The sequence below is a fragment of the Jaculus jaculus genome, chromosome 6 (assembly GCF_020740685.1).
Source record: "Jaculus jaculus isolate mJacJac1 chromosome 6, mJacJac1.mat.Y.cur, whole genome shotgun sequence".
NCBI lineage: Eukaryota > Metazoa > Chordata > Mammalia > Rodentia > Dipodidae > Jaculus > Jaculus jaculus.
This window is the reverse complement of record NC_059107.1, coordinates 162,613,198-162,637,178: the sequence shown is the minus strand read 5'-3', so window position 1 is coordinate 162,637,178 and position 23,981 is coordinate 162,613,198. Positions and strand designations below refer to the sequence as shown.

Below are 23,981 nucleotides of genomic sequence, written 5' to 3'. Positions count from 1 at the left end.
CCTGGCCCTAGAGGCAGCCCCATCTCCGTGGGGCTTCTGGCAAACAGGAAGATCTTTCTGTTTCTCAGGGCACCCCTTCTGGCACAGTGCCTCACCCAAACCCAGAGCCCAAACACTACAGGAAGCATGTCCCTGCTGGCCCTCTGCTGGTTTCTGGTGGTCTAAAAGACCTGGACGTCTTGTCCTCCGAGCTCTTCTGGGGTTCCCAGGCCAGGCCAAAGGACAGGGAAGTTTCTAGTTCATGGTGTGGCCCGCTGTTCCTGGCATTTTGTCTGTCTCCTAGGGTCCCTGAATACTGCAAGGGACAAGCCCTGAGCAGAATTTTCCACAGGGAAAAGAAAAAAAAAAAAAGCAAATGTCCCCGCCAGGCTTCTCTGAGCTTACAAACCACTGGGCCTCCCTAGTTTGGTTACCCAAGTACCTGGTAGGGCAGCTCAGGGGAATGAAAACTGGGCCCACTTGCAGGGTGGCCTGTCCAGGGTGGGTGCCAGGCACGCTGTCACCCCACTGCCAATGACCCCAGCACAGAGCTGTGTTCAAGCTGCTTGCCTCCTGTGGGCATCTGTTACTTACTTCTCATCTGTTCGTGAGATGTTTCCTCTTCATTGGTCTCTGTCTGTAGCCTTCTTCCCGATCCTAAAGGCTTGGGTGGGCTAGGGCCTGGCTGGCTCTGGGACCTTGGGATCAGACTGGTTAGTGCCAAGAATAAATGTGAGGAGAGAATGACGGCCAAAACTCTAGCCATGAGGCAGAGTGAGTGAGAGAATGAACGAGTGCATGCATGCATGAATGAATGAACAGAAAGGCTTTCTTTCTGCAAGGAGGTGACTCGAGATGTGCTTGAGCTTAGGGGAGTGTGGCCACCCTATTGCCAGGCTTCTGTGGGCTGAGGCAGGCCGATCAGGAGTTTGGCTTGGTGTTGTTTTCTGATCTGCACTCTTGCCTCCTCCTGGGCTCTCGAAATGCTGGACTGGTGGCTTCAGGCAGACCCCCAGCCTTTCAGAATGCCATCCCACACCTGCAGAGAGGGATCCTGGCCAGGCTGGTATACAGTGAGACCCCCAAGGCTCTCCTCTGATGGGAGTGTAATGTAATCCCTGAATCTCCCCCCCCCCAACCATTTGCGAAAGGAAACCGCTTTGAAATTATCTTCAAATTAGCCATGTAGCTAGTCACTTGGGCTCTGGCCCCGGCAGCCTTTTGCTGGTCTTCAGTTCACGCGTTGGCAAGTGTGTGTAGCTCTACACAGTGCCCACAGCCGCGCGCTCTTCGCTGAGTCTGCCGACATCCAGGAGACCCACGTGCCGTAATCATTCTTTAAACTGCTGTTCAAGTACACATAACATAAAAGTCCACAGCTCAGTGGTATTTCACATTTCTGCGTCACACAGCCATCCCCTCTACTTACTGCTGGCACTTTCTCATCACCCAGACGGGAACTCAACATCTAGTGAGAACTGGTCTCTTTCCCTCCCTCTCCCAGCTCCTGACGGTCACTGACTCACTTGCTGCCTCTGGAAGTGCCCATTCTGGACATCTTGTTTAAGAAGAATCAGACTTTTGTATCTGGCTTCTTTCTTGTAGCCTTTTCTTTTAATTTCTTTCTTCTTCTTCTTTTTAAAATTTTTCTAGGTAGTGTTTCGTATTAGCCCAGGCTGACCTGGAATTCACTATGTAGTGTCAGGGTGGCCTTGAACTCATAGTGATCCTTCTACCTCTATCTCCCAAATTCTGGGATTAAAGGTGTTGCCACCACACCACACACACTTGTGTTTTTTTTTGTTTGTTTGTTTTGTTTTTCAAGGTAGAGTCTTGAACTCATGGAAATCCTCCTATCTCTGCCCCTCAAGTGCTGGGATTAAAGGTGTGAGCCATCACGCCCGGCTTTTGCAACCTAATTTTTGAGCTGAGTGCCTAGTTCCTTTCCATGGTCAAATAATGTTCTGTGTCATGGATATGTACCCCGTGTTGTCTTCATCCCCTCATTTGCTGCTGGACAGTTGGGTTATTTCCATCCACTGGGGACCGTGAATGTCGCTGCTAGAAACACTTGAACAGAAGGCTTTGTTTCAACATCTGTTTCAGTTCTTTAATTTTTTAAAACATGTATGTGTGTGTGTGTGTGTGTGTGTGTGTGTGTGTGTGTGTATTATTTATTTATTTTGGTTTTTCAAGGCAGGGTCTCACTCTAGCCCAGGCTGACTCGGAATTCATTATGTAGTCTCAAGGCTGGCCTCAAACTCAGGGTGAAATCCTACCTATGCCTCCTGTGTGCTGGGATTAAAGGCATCTGCCACCACGCCCGGCTTGTATTTTGTTTTAGAGAGGATAAGAATTGGTGCATCAGGGCCTCAGCCATTGCAGTCGAACTCCAGTTGCTTGTGCCACCTACTGGCCATGTGTGATCTTGCGCTTGCCTCACCTTTGTGTGTCTGGCTTGCTTAGGATCTGGAGAGTGAGCATGGGTCCTTAGGTTCTGTAGGAAAGTGCCTTAACCACTAAGCCATCTCTCCAGCCCTAAATGATATTTTTATTTATTTTTTACAGGGAGAGAGAGAGAGAAAGAAAGTTAAAAAGCAGGCTGAAGAGATGGCTTAGTGGTTAAGGTGCTTGCCTACAAAACCAAAGGACCCAGGTTCAATTCCCCATGACCCACATAAGCCAGATGCACAGGGTGGCACATGTGTCTGGAGTTAGTTTGCTATGGCTGAAGGCCCTGGCATGCACCTCTCTCTCTCTCAGATAAATTAATTAATAAAGAAAAGAAAGGAGGAGAGAGAAAGAAAGACAGAAAGAAAGAGAGAGAGAAAGAAGGAAAGAAAGAAAATGGGCACACCAGGGCTTCCTGCCAATTCAAACAAACTCCAGACCCACATGCCTTTTGTGCATCTGACTTTATGTGGGTACTGGGGAATTGAACCTGGGCCATCAGGCTTTGCAAGCAAGCACTTTTAACTGCTGAACCATATCTCCAGTTCAGTTCTTTTGGCCTTGTGCTGAGAAGCGGAACAACCAGGAACCTCTATGTGTGACTTCCCCCCTGCCAAGCTGTGGCCCACAGCGACCGCTGAAAGAGGGTCTCCATTCCTCCACCTCCTTGCCAGCCCTTGGAACCTTTTCCCTTTTCCTTTTTGCTCATACCCTCTTGGTGGATGTAAGCCTTGGTTTTGATCTGCATCCCTGTAAGGGTGGGTGAAATTGAGTGAGTCTCTGCATGGACTGGTTGTGTGTTTGAGGAACCATGTCCAAGTCTTACTTGAAGTCTGGTTGTCTGTTATTGTTGAGTTGGAGGAGCTGTCTCACCTGTAATTCTTAGGTTTCAACTTGTTCATTCCCTCATTCATCTATTCTATGCAGGCAGAAGGGGGATCTCCCCGCACCCCCCCCCACACACACACATACACAGGCTGCCCCTGGGACCCAGATCTGGCTGAAACTTGGCATCTCTGGAAGCAGCTGCCATCTCTAGTAGACGGTGGAGCAATAGTAAGGGACTCTCAGGACAAGTGCAGCTGGTGGCAGGAGCATAGCAGAGCTCTCGCTGGGGTCAGGAAGGGGAAGCAGAGCTTGCCAGGCACAGAGAGGGAGGAGGGATGACATGCTAGGCGGAGAGACCTGTGGACACGTCCAAGGTGGGCCATGGAAGCAGAAGCTGGACCCAGGCCTGTGATTCTCAGCAGAGAGCAGTGGGGAGCTGTGGCAGGTGTTGAGCAGTGGGAGACGTGGTCTAAGCTGGGCACCGGTCAGATGGGTGGGGGAGCTGCTTGGAGACGAGAGACCAGGACTGTGTCCACGTCCATGACACAATGCTGCCCCAGTGCCCTCTAGGTCCCCCCAGTCTGACCCATTTGAGCTTTCTGCCCAGCAGGTGGTGGGCACGGCCAGGTCCAAAGCTGTTGGGGAAGTTGGGACCAGGGCCCCTTTAGGTCCAGGACCCAGAGTGGCTGCCCCACAGCAGCAGCACCTGGCTGCCCAGCTAAGTTCGAGTTCCCAGAGTTCCCATCAGCTCGTTACCCAGCTCAGTTTCTGAGAGGATCTACAATTACTTTGGGCTGAATTCCCCAGATTCCAGCCTGCTCCCAGCCCCACCCGTTCAGATGCCCTTCCTCAACACCAGTCTGGGGCGTGTCTGCCCATTGTCCGAGGGAGACCCAGGGGGGTCTTAGCCAGATTAGCAGGTGTGGAGGGCGGGCGGCTGTGGGATTGAGTGTCTTCTGGGCTGTAGCACGTGCTGGGGGCTCAGGCCACACGGGAGTGTGGTGGCCTGGGAAAACACTGACTGTGTCTCTCACAGAAGGGCTGCAAGTAGCAAGCAGAGAAAGAGCCTTAATGTGCCAGGGGCCTACAGCCTGGTCATCCGCTTTGGGGACCCCGGGAGGCTTCCTTTTCCCCACTGCCCTCTCAGTAAATGGGATCAACATATTGTTTTGAAGCCAAACACTTACTGCTTTGAGACAGGGGCCTGGGCCAGCCCAGGCTGGCCTCAAGCTCACTATGTAGTCAAGGATGACCTTGAACTCCTGATCCTCCTGCCTCCTTCTCCCTGGTGGTGGTAGAACAGGTGTGCGCCCTCACACCCAATTTATGCAATGCGGGGGACCGAAGCCGGGGCTTCATGCATGCTGAGCAGAACTCTACCCACTGAGCCATCTCCCCAACTCCAGACTCTATGTTGAAACAGACCCTCCCCTCCCTCTATCGTGATGCCCCCTCTCTGGGCGCCTAACATGAGAGTGGGACTGCGGTGGAAAACAGCCCAACAGTCTACAGCTCCTCGGGGAGTAAAAGAGTTAGCTGAAAACAGGACACAAAGACATGCGCATGCGCTTTCACACACTGCCCACCACGGCGGAGAGGCAGACCCAAGGCGGGCGTCCGTGCACGCGGAGTTACGGCGAGCAGGGGCTCACCATGGCCGTGCGCTGGAGTATTATCCAGCCTGTAAAAGGAGCGAGGCACTGATGCATGCTTCCACGCAGGTGAACTTTAGAAGCATTTCTCCAAGAGAAAGGAGATGGTCCAAAGCCCACAGGTATTGTGAGATTCCATGGACTGCCGGAGCCTGCAGCTCCGTGGGAACAGAGGCCGGTTACTTGCTGCCGGGGGCTGGGGGAGGAGGGGCTGGGAGTGCCTGCTAGTGGGTACGGAGTTTCCTTTTGGGGTGATGAAAAGAGCCTGGAACTTGATAGAGGCGGCAGTGGACAACCTGCGTGTATACCAAAGGCCGCGGGCTGTACGCTTTAGAATAGTTAACGTTATGTCGTGTGAATTTCCCCTCATTACAAAAACAAACAATTACGCTGACATTACCTCAAGTGGAGAGCGGGCTTGGCAGGAGGCTTCCAGCCTGGGAGCTGCCAGGGGGATTCATTACAGAGACAGCCTCAGGCTCGTGGGAGGGAGCAGCACGGTGCCAGCGCAGCACACAGTAGGTGCGCACTGAGCCAGCTTCTGTTTCCTCCCCGTGCCCACGCATTGGGAAGTGAGGAGCCATGCCCCTGTGTCTGTGCCTGCAGGCCATGAGGAGCAGGTGCCCGCTGGACTTACTTCCTACATGTGGAAACCAAGGCTCAAGGTGCCTTATCAAGGTCAGACGTGGGTGGAAGCTAGAAGCCATGCCAATGGGCTCAGCTCCTGCCCGTCAAGGAGAGAACAGGGATGGGAAAGCCCTGTGGTCAGGGATTTTGGGGTGTACCATGCCACATGGGAACAGGTGGGCATGGCATCAATGTAGATGTCTGGGTGTTTGATTCAGAGGTGGGGGGGGGGATGTCTCCTGCAGTCCTGGAACCTGCTTTGTTGACTGTAGCACTTCCAGGTCAGGCCGTGCTCACTGACGGGAAAGGAGCCCAGAGGTCAGGGGTCACTGTTTGCCATGAGCAGGGGCTTGAGGCTGGTTTACTCCTAGAGAACTGGGGTGCAGAGTTGGCTGTGCATGGGGTCTCACTCTTGTGTCCTCCTTGTCCCCACAGAGCACTGTCTTCAGTGGTGGCCCTGGGAGCCAACATCATCTGCAACAAGATCCCCGGCCTGGCCCCTCGGCAGCGTGCCATCTGCCAGAGCCGTCCCGATGCCATCATCGTGATTGGGGAGGGGGCACAGATGGGCATCGACGAGTGTCAGTACCAGTTCCGCTTCGGCCGCTGGAACTGCTCTGCCCTCGGCGAGAAGACTGTCTTCGGGCAAGAACTCCGAGTAGGTAAGGGCTTCTGTGGGCCTGTGGGCCAGTCGCCAGTCGCTGGGGCCAGAGGGAAAGGGGGACTGGTCACCTACCTGCCAGCTAAAGGTCAGGCCAGACTGCCTGCACCAGCTGTGCACCTGGACGAGGGTCCTGGCTCTGGACTGTGTGTTCGGGGACACTAACCCATGTGGACCCGAGCTGAGGCCGGGCGTGTGGAAGTACAGTGGGTGGCGCTGCCATGTAGCTTTGTAGACCCCAGCCACCGGCCCTCTCTCTGTGCGGAGGCTTTTTACCTGGAAGCAGGAGAGAATAGCGTCACATTGTGAGGCTGTGGGGGTGGGGTGGGCGCAGTGAACAGCAGTGAGATGTGTCTCGTTCCGCTGAAGGGATTCCAGCAGACCAAAGCTGTGGGATACTCAGGCGGGATGTATTTGGTTACAGGGAGGGCATCTTACGCAGAGGTGGGGGTGGCGTAGAGAAGGGGTGGCCCTCCATTCAATGACATTTAGTAACCCGCCAAAATGTCAGGTAGGGTGGCAAGGGTCTGGCTGACGGTGCGGTCCTTGGGGCTATGTGGGTCTTCCACCTCACAGCAAGAGGCTGAGGTCAAGGGCAGGTGCCCCTCAGGGCCAGAGAGGGGCTGGAAGGAAACAGTGGCTTCCACGACGTGACCCGCATGAGAGTTCAGCAGTGCGACCTTGGACGTGTCACTCGGGGCCTCTGTGTCCTCCTTCGTAGCGTGAGCTCTGAGAAGCAGAGCCTTGTCTGGGTGCCCAGTGTTTGCATACAGCAGGTGTTTAATAGGTGGGGTGGGATGCATGTGAGCAGGGACAGAGGCTTGGGCTGCCCGCTAGGCTGTCTCAAGGTCAGCTAGGAAGCATAGTGCCAGGTTTCCCGGCTCTCTGACCTGCGAGCTGCAGCTGCCGGGCCCCGGGCCAGAGCCAGCTCTGCAGGGCTGGGAACACTGGTATGGGGCTGGGGTGGTGCAAAGGAAAACCCCTGGGGGCCCCTTTGCGGTAAGCAGCCCGTGGGTGGCACCTGGTACAGGTAGGAGGGTGGCACCACCCCCTCCCTGAGGCTCTGCCACCCAAGTGCTATTCCCTCCCTCCAGGTGCCAGGTGGGAAGATAGGGAGGGTGTTGGTAGGAAGGGTGCCCACCATGCCAGCTGCCCACCTGCCTGCCAGCTGCCAGTCTTTAAGGCACATGTGAGCACCCCAACTCACAGTGAGGAAGCTGAGGGCTGGCTGGCGTTACAAAGTCATCTGCTGCCACACAACTTGCCTTGGCGAGGGTGGACCTCGGAACTGTCGCCTGGAAATTAGCCTGGGCCTCCAAGGGGGTGGGTGCGTGGACTATATTTGGGACTTATGAGGGTTACGCTGGCCACTCTGAACTCTACCTCTGTGCCCCGGTGGGGTACACCTCTTATGGACTGCCCCTACTAGGTCCTTCCCTTCAGGAGTCATGCTGACCTCACAGCTGTTCCCCACCCCATAGGGAATGCCGTTGACATCCACAGGTTAGCTTTTTTTCTTTTCTTTTTTTTATTTTTGAGGCAAGGTCTCACTCTAACCCAGGCTGACCTGGAACTCACTATGTAGTCTCAGGGTGGCCTCGAACTCATAGTGATCCTCCTACCTCTGCCTCCCGAGTGCTGGGATTAAAGGCGTGTGCCACCACGCCTGGCTTCCACAGGTTATCTTTAATGAGCGTCATAGCTGGTCCTTGGAAAGTGGCCTTGCAGACACCAGGAGCGAGGAGGTTCCACAGCTCTGTCTGTGGGAGGGAGGACACGAGGGTGGAGCTGTCCCCATGCACCTTCCATGCCCCACATCCCTCGGGTAGCAAGCCGTTAGTGTGGCTGGCATTCAGCCCTGTGCACCGCCTGCTGCATGTCACCTGCTCCTGAGAGCGCCCATGTTCCCTTCAGGTGCTGCTCCAGGGCTCCCAGAACATTCCAGAGGCCCTTTGACAGAGCTGTTCAAGCCCCTGCCCACAATGTCCTCTCCTCGCAACGCTCACAGGCCACGTCCACAGGGCCCCGCCATTGTTTCCTGTCTCCTTCTTTGACTTTGGCTCTGGCTCACTGGCCTGGGCTGGCTACTCTTCGCTTGCCCACACTGGCAAGGCATGTTATGCCCCTCTCTCCACTTGGCCTCAAGAGCTTAGTGTCACCTACTGCTCCAAGTCTCACCAACTCAGGGGACCCTCAGGCCTTACCTTGCAGCATCTTGCTGTTTCAATCTGACGTGCCAGGCCCACCCCCACTCCTGACCGTCCACCTGGAATCATTCCCACTGTCCACCTCTGCTGTGCCCCACAGCCCCGGGTGGGGACTGCTTCTTTGGCTGCCCCTCGCTCCTGAACAGCTTCACCTCCCAGTAAGACAAGCCACGTTCTTTTCTTCCTCTCAAACCTGCAGGTGCTCCCTACTGCCCAAGGGTCGAGTCAGCTCCTTCTGTTGGGGTCTGACTAGACCCTTCCCTACCTCATTCTACTTCTCTTCAACCCCAACCATATCCGGCTTCCCTCTCTTCCCGAGCAGGTTGGGGGCCCCTCCTTCCCTGCCTTGTTTTTCTACCTGGGACGCCCCTCCCTCTGCCACGCTTCGCAGCTCATCAAGCCCCAAGGGGAGGCACCTTTTGTACATCCTCAGGCTAAGTCAGTGTGTGCCAATCCCTGGTCTTCCCTGCCCCTGGGTAGTCAGGCTTCCTGAAGCCCAGCTTGGATCTTCCTGTCCTGCCCACAGCCTCCTGTGGCTTTCTATTGGCCTGGGCCAAAGGCCGTGCGAAGATGACCCTGACCGTGGCCCTAGGAAGGCCGAGGGAGCTGCCCGGGCTTCTGGGAAGGCCCCTTCTCCCGTCTCAGCTGCCGGTGTCCTGAGCAGTGGCAGACTGTGTGCAGTGAGCCGGCCCTGTGAGAGGCTCGCTGGGTGCCTGGGCACGCACGGGAGCAAGGCCACGAGCTGGCAGGCAGCCAGGGGCTCGTGGGAGCAGCCACTCAAGCGGAGCCAATTAATGATTGCCTCTGCGAGGGGGACGGTCGGTCTGCATGATGGGATGGCCCCCTTCGGGCCTTGCTTACGACCTTGGGCCAGGCCTAAAACTTGAGTTCTTAAAGGAAACTCCTTTAAAGGACAGCCTGACCCTTTCTACAAAGTTTCACGTGTTCTCTAGCACCTATGTGGTGGCTTATATACCCCTAGGAATGGGGTGCTCACTACCTCCAAGATGACCCCTTGGCAGCCTGGCCCCAGGATAGCCAGCAGGCAGTTGCTAGTCAAGGCCTAGGCTAGGGCTCCCTCTGTTGATCTGCCTTCCCTCACTGGGTTTTGCATCCCTGGTCCTCTGGTCCCTTGAGCAGAACCAAAGGAGACTGGTGAAAAAGAAAGGGGGGGAAAAAAAGGAGGAGGAAGAGGTTGGTGGTCCAGATCCCTTCTCACTGTCTCTCCTGATGACTGGGAATGAGCTTGCAGGTAAATACACTGTAGTGCAGCTATGAGGTAGGGGAGAGAGGGAGAGGAGAATGGAGGGCTTTTGTATTTCGGGGGAGCCTATTAGAAACCTGGAGACCCCCAGCAAGACTGAGAGTTCCTAATAGTCACCATAATCAAGTCAGGATTTTCAGCAAGGACTGCCCCAGAGAGTGAGTGACCCAGAGGGCAGTGCAGGGAAGGGGATCCCAGGTGGCGGGTGCAGCATGCACCAAGGCCCTGAGGCCAGGAAGCTGGAAGGGCAGGAGCTGTGCGAGACACTGGGGGATGGGAGAGTTGAGGCCAAAAGAGGGCAAGGATGGAGCACCGAGGAACTGTCGGGGCCCCAAGGCAAGAAGGTTCTGGACAGACAGCCTTCTTTCTGCACAAGCTGCTCTGCCCCCAGCCACTACTCCAGATCCTCCTCGGCCCAGAGCCCCGAGACCCACCTGGCCTGTGGTCACGCAGGGGCCCCTAGCTCCACCCATGCCAGGGAATGCCTAGTCTCGCCTGCCCATCATGTGCCGGCCTCAGACATGACCAGGCATAGGGGTTGCCCCTAATCCCTGCTCACGTGAGTGCAGCCCAGGGCTGCAGCACAACTGTCACCCCTGCCTGTTTGTCTTTGGTGAGCTATGCGGAGGGACAATATCACTGGAGTCCTGAGCCCGCCAGTGTGTGCAGGGACTCAGCCAGGTCCCTGGGGGAAAGGGGCACATTGGTGTTATCTTAGGGCATCTGAGAAGCCTCTGGTGAGGGAGGGCATCTCCCAGGGCACATGCTTCTGCTGCCTTGCTAGATTTGCAGACAGGCCTCGGAGGGACAGCATGGTCCCAAGAAGGGCACGGTGCTGGTCTCTCCAGTGGCTGTGAGCCTCAAGGGAGCCAAGCCACAGTATAACACGGGCCAGGGTCGACTCAGGCCTAGCAAGAATCCTGCTCCTTAATGGTCTTGATTCAGATGATACAATGCAATTATTCTATCTTGAAACACCTGCTAAATGAAACACCACCTACATCAAGGTGGCCACCCCATTTCCTAGTGCTTCATGAGGCTCCTGGAAGCATCAGATCAGACTCACGGGCTACTTGAGACTTCTGCTGGGTAGCACTGCTCTCAGAAGGAACAGGGATTCCCAGGGTCCCAGCTCAGAGCAAGGGGACGTTGGAACCTGGATCTGTCAGTCTCTTCCGAGGACACTGTCTTCTAGCATGGGCCAGGGCCATCTGAAGGTAGGGGTCACCTACCCACCAGCTGCTGGCAGAGGCCGTTAGGGCACAGGTGGGAGGGTAGCTGTCCTCGGCAGCGCCTGCCGAGGTTTGGCCTGCATGCGTCGAGCGCCTGCAGCATTCTGGGCTGGGCGGTACCCAGGATGCACAGGGTGAGCTGGGCAGAACAGGCAGAGGGCAGCAGTGTTCACGGGCTCTAACCTGTGCTGGCGCCACATTCCCTTGTTTGCACGTGAGCCGGGGCTCTGCTCATCTTTGTCCTGTCGCTTGTCGCTGGAGCCAGCTCAGGGCATAGGTGGTCAAGACTAGTGGGGGCTTGATGGTAAGTCACCAAGTTCCCAGGCCCAGTGGCAGCTGGGATGCAATAGACTCCGAGGTGTTGGCCAAGCTCCACGCTTTCCTTGCAAAGGGGCTGCTGTGAGGGGTCACCTCTGTCACTGTCACTGTCACCAAGGCTCAAGCAAATTCATGCTGTGGGCTGGGTGGTAGTCTGTCCTGTGTCTGCAATCCTTCAGCCCCTCAAAGGACACTTGGAGCTTGTCCAAAGACAGGAATTTCACCCTTCCCATCACAAGCTAAGTCACATATCAGTTGGATTCAGGTGGGGCCTGGGAGGTGGGGACCTCACCTTGGCCAGCCGGCCAGTGCCCTGCTGGGTAACCTTGAGGACAGACTTGTGTCCTGAGCTTCAGTCCTCCGTATGCTCTCCTGTGCTGAGACCAGGACTCTGCAGGACCCCAGAGCAAGGAGGAAGGCCTCCAGCCCAGAGCTACCTCTGAGGTCCTTGGACAAGGTATCCAGAACAAGGGGCTTTGGCCCACTGAGGCAGGTTACAGACAAATAGCAGGCAGGACTTCCCTACAGAGGGACAAGACCCAGCCTGGCCTTAGACAGATTCTGGCCCACTTTGACTACTTGTTTAAGAAATAAACATTTTTAAAAAATATAACTGTAGCCATGTTCTGAGCTCCTGCTATGGCCAGCCCTGTGACAGACAGTGTCTGCCCACTCGTCACACATGGGGAGATATTCACACTGAAGAGGAGTTTTGGGGGCCAGGCAAACTATACACACCTAAGAACTGGCAGAGCCTCAGAGCCCACACACCTGACCACTGCCAGACGCCCAGGGCCTAGGAGGCCAGGGGACCCAGTCTGAGGAGAATGGGGCTCTTTTGTCACAGCACACAGGCAGAGGCTGACTTTGTTGGCAGCCCGGAGGAAGCAAGGGGGGCTGGACCCAGTGCAAGGCACCCTGGGGAGGTGTTCTGGGATCCAGGCCTGCTCAGTAGGACACAGAGCCCCAGGCTCTTCCCCCTGCCCCTTGCTCTTTGGCCCCTCCAGGAGCTGCCAGCTCTGGGCCGATGCCCCCACCTCAGCCAGAGTGCCACCAATGGGGGCTGCGCAGCAGCGTGTGCGGGCCACCCTGGGTCGGAACAAAGGCCTGGGGCGCAGGTGGGCCGGCGTGTTCGGACCTGGCAGGCCTTCCTCATGCTCTGTTTATGACAACGGCAGGGAAGAGCTTAGAGTGGAGACACTGACTCAGCCAGGCTGGGTGGGGCCATGGGGGGAGGGGACAGAGGGACACAGGGAGAGACAGAAGGACTGGCGGGCAGCTGCATTGGAAGAGAGCAGTGCATGTATAATACACAGAAATGTGCATGCCTGCCTCCTCACACATATCAGCACACACATACATGCACAGACACGTGCATGCCTGCCTCCTCACACACATATCTGTACATATAAACTTTCCTGAACACACAAAGAAACACAGACACTTGCATGCCTGCCTCTTCACACACATATCTGTACATACACACATACCTGTGCACACATACATACACAGACACGTGCATGCCTGCCACTCACACTCACATCTGTACATACACACATACCTGTGCACACATACACACACAGACATGTGCATGCCTGCATCCTCACAATCATATCTGTACACACACACATACCTGTGCACATATATACACACAGACACGTGCACGCCTGCCTCCTCACCCTCACATCTGTACACACACAAATACCTGTGAACATATACACACAGACACGTGCATGCCTGCCTCTCACACTCACATCTGTACATACACACAGACCTATGCACACATACACACGCAGACACGTGCATGCCTGCTTCCTCACACTCATATCTGTACATACACACATACCTGTGCACACATATATACACAGACACGTGCATACCTGCCTCCTCAAACTCACATCGGTACACACACACAGACCTGTGCACACATATGTACACAGACACGTGCATGCCTGATCTCACACTAACATCTGTACACACACACAGACCTGTGCACATATACACACACAGACACGTGCACGCCTGCCTCCTCACCCTCACATCTGTACACACACACAGACCTGTGCACACATATATACACAGACACATGCATGCCTGCCTCTCACACTCACATCTGTACATACACACAGACCTGTGCACACATACACACACAGACACGTGCATGCCTGCCTCTCACACTCACATCTGTACATACACACATACCTGTGCACACATACACACACAGACACATGCATGCATGCCTCTCACACTCATATCTGTACATACACACATACCTGTGCACACATATATACACAGACACGTGCATGCCTGCCTCTCACACTCACATCTGTACATACACACAGACCTGTGCACACATACATACACAGACACGTGCATGCCTGCCTCCTCACACTCACATCTGTACACACACAAATACCTGTGAACATATACACAGACACGTGCACGCCTGCCTCTCACACTCACATCTGTACATACACACATACCTGTGCACACATACACACACAGACACGTGCATGCCTGCTTCCTCACACTCATATCTGTACATACACACATACCTGTGCACACATACATACACAGACACATGCATGCCTGCCTCCTCACACTCACATCTGTACATACACACAGACCTGTGCACACATATATACACAGACACGTGCATGCCTGCCTCTCACACTCACATCTGTACACACACACAGACCTGTGCACACATATATACACAGACACACATGCATGCCTGATTTCACACTCACATCTGTACACACACACAGACCTGTGCACACATATATACACAGACACACATGCATGCCTGCCTCCTCACCCTCACATCTGTACACACACACAGACCTGTGCACACATATATACACAGACACATGCATGCCTGCCTCTCACACTCACATCTGTACACACACACAGACCTGTGCACACATATATACACAGACACGTGCATGCCTGCCTCTCACACTCACATCTGTACATACACACAGACCTGTGCACACATATATACACAGACACGTGCATGCCTGCTTCTCACACTCACATCTGTACATACACACATACCTGTGCACACATACACAGACAGACACGTCCATGCCTGCCTCTCACACTCACATCTGTACATACACACAGACCTGTGCACACATACATACACATACACGTGCATGCCTGCCTCCTCACACTCACATCTGTACATACACCCATACCTGTGCACACATATATACACAGACACATGCATGCCTGCCTCCTCACACTCACATCTGTACATACACACATATGTGTGCACACATATATACACAGACACATGCATGCCTGCCTCCTCACACTCACATCTGTACACACACACAGACCTGTGCACACATATATACTCAGACACATGCATGCATGCCTCTTCACACTCATATCTGTACATACATACCGACCTGTGCACACATACATACACACACATGTGCATGCCTGCCTCCTCACACTCACATCTGTTCATACACACACACCTGTGCTCACATACATACACAGAAATGTGCATGCCTGCCTCCTCACACTCACATCTGTGCACACACATATGTGTGCACACACATATACACAGACACATGCATGCCTGTCTCCTCACACACACTCCTGCATGCTCACACATTTCTGCACACACATATCTGTACATACACACATACCTGTGCACACATGCTTACATACATAAATACATTCCTCTATACACATGCATACACACATATGCCCGCTTACGTATATAGATGTACACACACCTTCCATCCCTAGGCGGTAACACGCATTTGTGCAGGTCTTGCCTCAACCAGACTTGGACCTCTGAAAGGGATAGTGTCTACTGCACATACACGGATGTCACATTCTTCCTACCTGCAGCCCAGGCTCTGGTGTCTGTGATGGCTCCCCAGCATTACCTCACTCCCAGAGGCCCCTTCAAGGGTCATCTGTACTGCCTCAGTTTGACCGAGGTGGAAGTAGACATGGGTATAAGGCAGCTTGCCCATCCCTCGCTGAGCAGAGCCTGGATAGCCCCACAGGGCCAGAGACACCTCTGGGCTGGCGTACCCCACTGCGGCTGCCTGTGAGCTGCTCGCTGCTGGCCAGAGCTCCCTGCCTGGCCCATGATGCACCTACCCAGGCCGAGTTGCTACCTCAGACCCTGGTGACTGAGCCCAGGCTGGAGCCCACGACCATAACAGTACATGTTGGGTCCTGTCCTGAGGCCCTCAAACCTTCACACAGGCACTGTTGGCAGGGTGACCCCTTATCCTCCCTGGGCCTCAGTCTCTCCCTGTCCAGACCAGGCAGAAGGGGTCCATGAGCCCCTACCCCTTTCTAGACTCGTGGGGTATGTGGGACCTGGAGGCTTGGGGTGAGGGACAGTGAAGGTTTGGGTGAATAGGGAGCTCACTGTCCATGTCCCACTGCCCAGGACTCAAGTCTCCTGCTCTAGCCCAGCAGACTTTCTAGAAGGTCTATGACCCATACCACTGCTGTTAAGGAGAACTCCTTGGACCTGGCCTCCCCACCATGCTTCCCAGGGAAACTGAGGCCTAAGAACAAAGGGCCTGACTAAGGTCATTTGGCACGTGGTGGAGGCAAGGTACAACCAGGCCATCTCTTCATGGCCAGGCCTCAATGCTGGCTGCCACTCCTGCCTTCCTGTTCTGGGTGCCTTAAACCATCTACAGTCAAGGTCTCCCTAAGTTTTCCCCAGGCTTCATCTGCACCCTGATGGGATGGCCATCACCCATGACTCTACAACATGAGGAGCCTTTTCAGAACACACTGTCTCTACGTTCCACCCACTTCCCGATCCCACTGGCTGCACCTGAGACCTGCCCATGACCTACCACCTCCAACCTGCAGGCACTTGCGCCCGTCTTCATGGTTCTCTTCGCTGCCACCAAGTCCCCACAGCTGGCCAGAGGGTCTCCTTCCTCAGAAATCAGAGCCAGTCCTTCCAGGGTTCCCTGGCTTCTCAGAAATTCTGAATCTCCTCCATGGGCCACATGGTGGGACCCCCTAAGGACCGTCACCCACTTCACCTCTGCTCTCTGTTGGGACGAACCCTGCGTGTTCATCTCAGTCCTCCCTCGGGGCTTCGGCACTTCTGTTCCTTCTGTCTGGAGGAACACTCCTCCCGTCGTGCCTTTACTGTTCTCTTAGGTCACGAAGGAGCCACCTGTTGCAGTGACCTTCTCGTTGATGGGACACATCAGCCAGCCAGAAGCAGGGTATGGAAGGAAAGGGTTGATTTAGATCTTCGGGTTCAAGGGGAAGCTTCATCATGGCAGGTGCAGGAAACTGGGTGCCATATTCTATCACATTGCTGAGAAGTGGCACGAGTGAGCTAGCTGGCACTGGCATAAAGTCCCAGGGTCCGCCCCCAGTAACACACCTCCTCCAGCAAGGCTCCACCAACCCAGGACTAAGCTCGAGGCTTAATCACGATTACGGGAGGCTGTGGGGGACATTATGTTCAAACCACCACGCCTGCATCTCAACCTCTCCTTCCACCCTCTCCACTGACTCCTCCCAGCCTGCCTTCCCTGGCCTGGCACGCCAGTCCTTGGGCCTTTGACACTGTGTGGGGATAGTCAGGGGCCGATGATGTGGACCCTGGAGCTCCAGGTGGTCTGGCCAAGAGGGGTTTACACTTGGTGCCATGGCGCACACAGTTGAGGCATGATGACTGATGAAAGGAAGTGCCCATCAGATAAGCCTAGCACTAGCTCATCCAGACCTGGCTGGTGGGAACAGGGCATGTGGGTTCCCATCTTGGCAGGTGGACCTCAGGCAGAACATGGATTCTGGGGATCCTTGATTGTGTCCCACTTAGTGGTCCCCCTGCTTTGTGACCTTAGGCTAATCTGCCTCTTCTCAGCCCTGGTCCTAATTGAGAGGTGGGCACCTAGCTCACACTGGTGACTTAGGGGCCCTGTGAAGACTTGAAGTGGGTGACACTAGGCGTGTGGCATCCCAGAGACCATCTAATGCCATAGTTGTTTGTTTTACATGTGTGTATGTTTGTGTGTGGTGTGTGAGCATGTATGTAAGCATGTGCCCATGTGTGATGGAGGTATGCATGCATGTGTGTCTGCATGCCTACAGAGGCCAGAGGTCAACACTGGGTGTCTTCCTCAATCCCCTCCACCTTATTTATCAAACAATGGGCCGGGTGTGGTGGCGCACAGCTTTAATCCTAACACTCAGGAGGCAGAGGTAGGAGGATCGCCATGAGTTGGAGGTCACCCTGAGACTACAGAGTGATTTCCAGGTCAGCCTGGGCCATAGTGAGACCCTACCTCGAAAAACCAAAATAATAATAATAATAATAATAATAATAATTTAGAAGCCGGGTGTGGTGGCGCACACCTTTAATCCCAGCACTCGGGAGGCAGAGGTAGGAGGATCGCCATGAGTTGGAGGCCACCCTGAGATGACAGAGTTAATTCCAGATCAGCCTGGGCCAGAGTGAGAGCCAACAAAGCTCACGACCCCCCAGGGATCAGCTTGTCTCCACCTTGTCAGCGCCCGAGGGCAATGGGCATATACCACAGCTTCTGGCTTTTCATGTGGGTGCTGGGGATCCAAACTCAGGTCCTCATGCGGGAGTGGCAAGCGCTTCACCCCCTGAGCCAGCCCCCAAGTCCCCATGTCATGTTTTTGTCACAGTTCACATATCGTACAATTACAGTGGACGTATAAAGTTCAGTGGTTTTCAGTAGATCCACAGAATTGTGCAGCCCTCGCCACCACTGACTTCACAAGAAACTGCGTTCCCATCTCCCAGCCCCCGGAGACACCGGCTGACTTCTCTAAGGACCGGGCTGTCGTAGACATGTCATATCAATAGACGCACGCAACATGGCCTTTTGTGTTGTTTAAAAACAATTAATGTAATGTTCCCAAGGTTTATGACATAGCATTACCAACACTTTAAAATTTATTTATTTATTTTATGAGAGGCAGAAAGAGAAGGGGCACATCAGAGCCTCTAGCTACTGCAAACAAACTCCAGATGCATGTGCTATCTCATGCATCTGGCTTTATGTGGGTACTGGGCAATCCAACCTGGGTCCTCAGGCTTTCCAGGCAAGCGTCTTAAACACTGAACCATCTCTCCAGCCCCACCAACACTTTTTTTTGAGGCAGGGTCTCATTCTACATCAAGCTGACCCAAACTCATTCTGTACCCCAGCTGGCCTCAAACTCACAGTGATTATCCTGCCTCAGCCTCCCAAGTGCTGGAATTCTTTTGGAATCTTCCTTTTGGAGATTGGGTAATTTTATCAAGTAGCCAAACCATGTGTCCTTGGTCCATTGAGCACTGAAGGCTAGTGGGGTCATTTCCACTTGGAGCTACCACACTTATGCTGCTGGGGACATTTGTTCTTGAGATCTTCGTGGTCATGTCTTCATTTCTCGGCACATACGTAACTGGAATTACTGGTCATGTATAGGTAGCTCAGCATTTAAGTTTCCACGAAACACGGGGTCCTACAGCAGCTTCCCCATTCCACGTTCCCGCCAGCAGGGCACGTGTCATTGTCAGTCTGTCATGTTAGCTGTCTTGGATGTGGTGCGTGTCTCACTGTGACTTTGGTTTGCTAACAATGTGCAACATTGTTTCGTGTGCATATTGGCCATTTTTATATCTCCTTGTGAGGAAGGTCTCTTCAGATTTGTTGCTGCCCGCGCCTCCACTTGCTTTGGCATGTCTGTGAATGAAGCCTAAGCCCCCTGCACGCTGGGCAAGTGCTCTGCCGTGGACCACAGCCCTCCTCTGCCAGCTCTTAAAAAATGTATTTTATTTATGTATTGACCGAGAGAGAGGCAGAGAGGGAGAGACAGAAGGACACAGAGAGAGAATGTGCTGCTAAGTCCTCTAGCCACTGCAAATGATCTCCAGAGGCATGCACCACCTTGTCCATCAGACAGACTTATGTGGGTCCTGGGTAATTGAACCGAAGTCCTTTTGCTTTGCAGGCAAACGCCTTAACCGTAAGCCCTTTTCTCCAGCCCCTCTGCCCAGTTTTGATTGGTTCCTTGCTTTTCATTGCTGACTTGTGGACAGTGTTGCTTTCAAGAGGGGCAAGCGCAGGTTGGCAGCGAGGAGGGTAGGTGGGATTGTGCTGGCCCGGGCGCAGCTCTCACAAGCTGGTTTCCTGGGCACTGGGTTCATGTAGAGCCCATCATACCCAAGTGTGCAGGCGTGGACATGTGCAGCGCACACAAGCCACACAGGAGCTCAAGCATGTGCACACTGTGAAGACCTCATGTATGCCGCATGTGTGGATACTCTGAAAACCCATGTGAGTCACAGGGATGGGTGAAATTTAAGCCAGCCTTTTGTAGTGATTGCATATGGCCACAGGGGTACAAGAAGGGGGCTTGGCTGATCCCAGCTGGTCAACTTTAGGATCTGGACTTGACCCCCTCCCTGACTTCTGGAAGGACTCTGGGTATTGGGTGACTAACCTCTGATCTCACCTCAGTCACTTCAGTGAGCTGGCTCCAGATCCTTCGTTTCTGAGCTGCGGCGTGACCTTGGGTGAAAGAGTGTCTCCCCACGACCCGTCCCAGCACTGAGGTTCCTGGTCCCCAGTGCCCTTCTGAGAGGCCATGTAGGGCCTTCACTACCCAGACTTTCCAGTGCAGCTCATGGGATCACTGTGAGCTCAGTTGTAGCTTTTACAGCTTTCAAAAAGCAGTATGGGGCTGGAGGAATGGCTTGGCGGTTAAAGCATTTGCCTGCAAGGCTGAAGGACCCAGGTTTGATTCCCCAGGACCCACGTTAGCCAGATGCACAAGGGGGTGCACGCATCTGAAGTTTGTTTGCAGTGGCTGGAGGCCCTGACGCACCCATTCGCTCTCTCTCTCTCTCTCTCTCTCAAATAAATAAATAAGTTTTTTTTTTTTTAAAGCAGTGTGAGGCCCTGATGCAAGGTAGCAGCAGGTCTTGAGGGGAGGGGCTGGGAGCTGGCTTGGCACCAGCTGGTCCTGCCTCTCCTTTGCCTAGCAGTTATGCCAGCTCTTCCTAGAAGCTCTTCACAGAAACCTACCAGGTACCCAGTGGGGTCTCCCAGAGACAGGCAGGTGAGGTCTGAGGCCTGGCCCAAGCAGACCCCTTGCCTTGAGTCCTGGGTCTGCCTGGCACTGTGGAAGAATACCACAGGCAGAGACTGTGTCTGCCATCCTTGGCACCACCCCATGCCCGCTGGGCCTTGGTGAATGATGACGTTTGAATAACCTATGGAGAGAGTCAGAATGGGTGGTCCTCTCATGGCCAGCCTCACAGCTACAGTCCACCCATGAGGTAACCTGAGGCACGGGTATGCCTGGGTTTAGCCAGAACCCTGGTGGAGGAGCGGCGGGGCGGGGCCACAGGCTCTGGCCTGCCCTGGAAGTCCTGCATCAGCCCCCGGCTCCTCATCTTCTCAGTGACAGTGACAGTCCTGTGCACTCCAGAGCTGACTCCAGGGCTGAGGGACAAGGGGAGCCTTTTAATCCCACAAGATAAATGGAAATACAGGCTTGTGTGTGGGACTCCCAAGTCCAGAGCTCCCTGCCTTGTTCTGCCATCCCCAGCACTTGCCAGGGCTCTGTGGGCTGACAGATGGTGCTTGCCTTGACACACCTGAGTGCCACAGATGATGGCACTGGGACAGAGGGCCATACACCATCAGCCTCCTGCCCTCGGGGTCTATTAGGACTCAGAAACCCACTAGAGAATCTGGTGGCTAGGGACTACGGGATGGCCACCATATGACCTATTCACCTGGCCCTGGTGTTTTCCAGGAAGGAAGCTGGGGGCTCCGGTACTTAAAATTATAAACCTGAGCAGGGGTAGGCTTTGACCCCTAAGGGGCCCCTAAGCCTCTGCGAGTCAAGTGTCCCTTCAGGACAGCTGGAGACCACAGATAGACCATGCACTGAATTTTCACCCACTTCCTTCCCTCCCCTGGTCAGACTCACCTGGGGCAGCCACAGAGTCTATTGCCCAAGGCAAACAGCTCACAGCCCTGGAGGTTCTCTCCCCATCTACGAGATGGATTCAGTTAAAATAACCTATCCTGTGGGTCTGTAGGAGAGAGAAGATTAGGTGATGCCGGGAAAGTGTCCAGACAAGTCCATACTCTGGGACAGGCACTGAGGAGGTGGCAAGGGGTAGGGGCGTCAGGTCTAGATACCTCTCAGAGGAGGCTGTGCTCACGACCAGGACTCACTTGGGGACAGGGAGAGCCTCTCATCCACAGCCTGGGAAGCAGGGACACGGGGAGTCATTGAGGCAGAGCAGCCACACCTGCCAGGCAGGGGGCAGGAAGCTGAGGGCCTTTCTGCAGACCTTGTGTGCGCTGGGTTAGGGCGGGCCATGGTTTATGCTGCCATGTTGGGGTGCAGTGCATGGTGGAGGAGGACAGTGGTCAGGCCTTGGCTACTTTGGGGACCAGGCACTGAAACTCATCTCAGAGCGACTTTGCGTTGAGCTAGACTTCTCAGGCGTGGGCTGTCTGCATCTGAGATAAAGGACGGCTTCATCTAAATCTAAGCCCTTACTTGTTCTCACCTGGAGAGAGCAGGCTGGGACCAGGACAGCCCCAGCAAGGGCCCCAGAAGGGATCTGGGTGGGGAGATGGGGAAGCCTAGAGCCACTCCACCCTCCCCATTTCACACCTGGGCACTGCATGGCCTGAGGCAAGTTACCAAGCCCTCTGTGCCAGCATCAGGGTCTGGTGCAAGGAGTCATGAGATCACGGGTGTAGGGTGCTGGTGTGGCAACCCCCCAGTCTATGGTGGCCCCGCTCTCTGAACTTGATGCCGGCCATTCTCGTTCTTCTCCCCAAACTACCACTAGTCCCTTCTTCCCTTCTCCTTGTCTCCACGGCGACAGGCCGAGGGCTTGGCTCATCAAAACCAAATAAAAACGGCCCTAGCAGGAGTGGCAGCCCGATGAGTAACTGGTGAGTAACAGAGTCAGAGCGGGTGTGGGCAGGGGCAGGTGAGAGCAGAGACCCGCGGCAGACACTGGAGGCCTTGGCTCCTCCTCAGACTCTGTGGCCAGCCTGCCTGCCTGGGGCTTTGGGACATCTGGAGGGGCCAGGGAGCCCTGAGACTGCTCCTTGCTCCGCTGCCTCTTGTTTGGGGTGGAAGGGGTTGAGTGGCCACCGGCGGCTGCCTTGGCCTCTGGGGGACATCCACCTCTGTCCCGTATGCATTGCCAGACCTCCTGTAAAGTTGCGCAGCCACTTGGTTTTCCAGACCCTTCCATTGGGTACTTGTAACCTATACTCACTAGAAGTCCAGCTGTACCTCCCGGAGCCTTTGTCCACAGCTCAGCGGCCATTCAGCTTCCTTCATCCCAAGGGCCGAAGCTTGTCCAGGTGTGATTATCTACTCCCCTTGTGCATCTGGCTAATGTGGGTCCTGGGGAATTGAACCTGGGTCCTTTGGCTTTGCAGACAAATGCCTTAACTGCTAAGCCATTTCTCCAGTCCCATAAAACCTACTTTGTCCAATTGTTGGGAGTCCCGTCGGGACCCTTCAGGGATGAGAGGGTGCTGGGGGAACAGTGGAGACCTGTGAGTGTATGAGTGCTGCCTGTGAGGATGATGGATGATGGCGTGCCCCCGGATCCGTGTGCTCCTTTTTTTTTTTACTTTTTTTTTTTATTATTTGAGAGCGACAGACACAGAGAGAAAGACAGATAGAGGAATAGAGAGAGAATGGGCACGCCAGGGCTACCAGCCTCTGCCAACGAACTCCAGACGCGTGCACCCCTTTGTGCATCTGGCTAATGTGGGACCTGGGGAACCGAGCCTCAAACCGGGGTCCTTAGGCTTCACAGGCAAGCGCTTACCCGCTAAGCCATCTCTCCAGCCCCCGTGTGCTCCTTTTCAAGTGTCCCAAGTGATGAGCTCGTTGGCACCCAGCGTCCTTGGCACCCAACCCACACCTGTGCTCCTGGCCCTGACCCTAGGTCTTGTCACAGCTGCCTTGACCTTACCACACATGCACACCACACCCGTGTCATGCACACACCACACCACCCTCCTCCCCCAGTGCCACACGTTCACACTACCCCCTGCGTGCCACTCCACCCACCCTCTCACACACACGGGGAGTCAGCCCACCACTCCTGTAAGACTTCCTTTATATTCAAGTTGTCCTCTCCTTTGGGGAGTCTTCCTGACTCCACCCTACCAGGGCAGATCAGGGTTTCTCGGGGTCCCATATCCCTTGACCCCTCACGGAGCTCCTCCATGGAATGCCCATCATCATTGCCCCGGGCAGTCTGCCAGCTGGTCCTGCTGCACCTGAGCACAGCAAAGGGGGAAGGGAACCCAGGGACTTCCCTTTGTGTCTTAACCTAACTTAGACTCAGGGCCAAGGATTCCCACATTTCCCCCGGGATGTGTTCTGTGCCCCCCGAGTGCTATGCTGACCGCACAGAGCTGCGCAGGCCTGCGGCGTTGAAAGGCTGCGTCCCGCCTCCCCTATCTCCCATCCATCGGAGCCCGCAGCCCACAGGCTGGGGGAATGTGCTCAGGCAGGCGAGGTGCTGCCTGTAACAAGAGTGGCCCAGCAGGGTGATGGAGCCAGGCGGAGGTTGTTGAGGGCCAGGCTAGCCCTGGTTTTGGTCTTGCTGTGGCCAAGGAGACGCTAGGTAGACGGTCCCTCTGGTCTCCTAGGGGAGGAAGTTTCTAGAAAGCTTCAGTCCATCAGTCTTCTCACCCTGGGCCTTGAGGCGATGGGTCCTGAGAG

General features: G+C 54.7%; 1 protein-coding gene across 3 annotated transcripts in view; it reads left to right on the top strand.

Moving 5' to 3' along the window:
- Positions 1 to 23,981, top strand: part of Wnt7b (Wnt family member 7B) — a 50,608-nt gene that overhangs the window by 16,715 nt on the left and 9,912 nt on the right. For 2 of the 3 annotated variants that reach the window (XM_045153394.1, XM_004650389.2), the window contains exon 2: positions 5,973 to 6,199. In XM_045153394.1, coding sequence (XP_045009329.1) covers positions 5,973 to 6,199 — 227 coding nt within the window. Of the gene's footprint in view, positions 1 to 4,861; positions 5,033 to 5,972; positions 6,200 to 23,981 lie in introns of those variants that run through there. The other variant, XM_045153395.1, reaches the window with a different exon arrangement.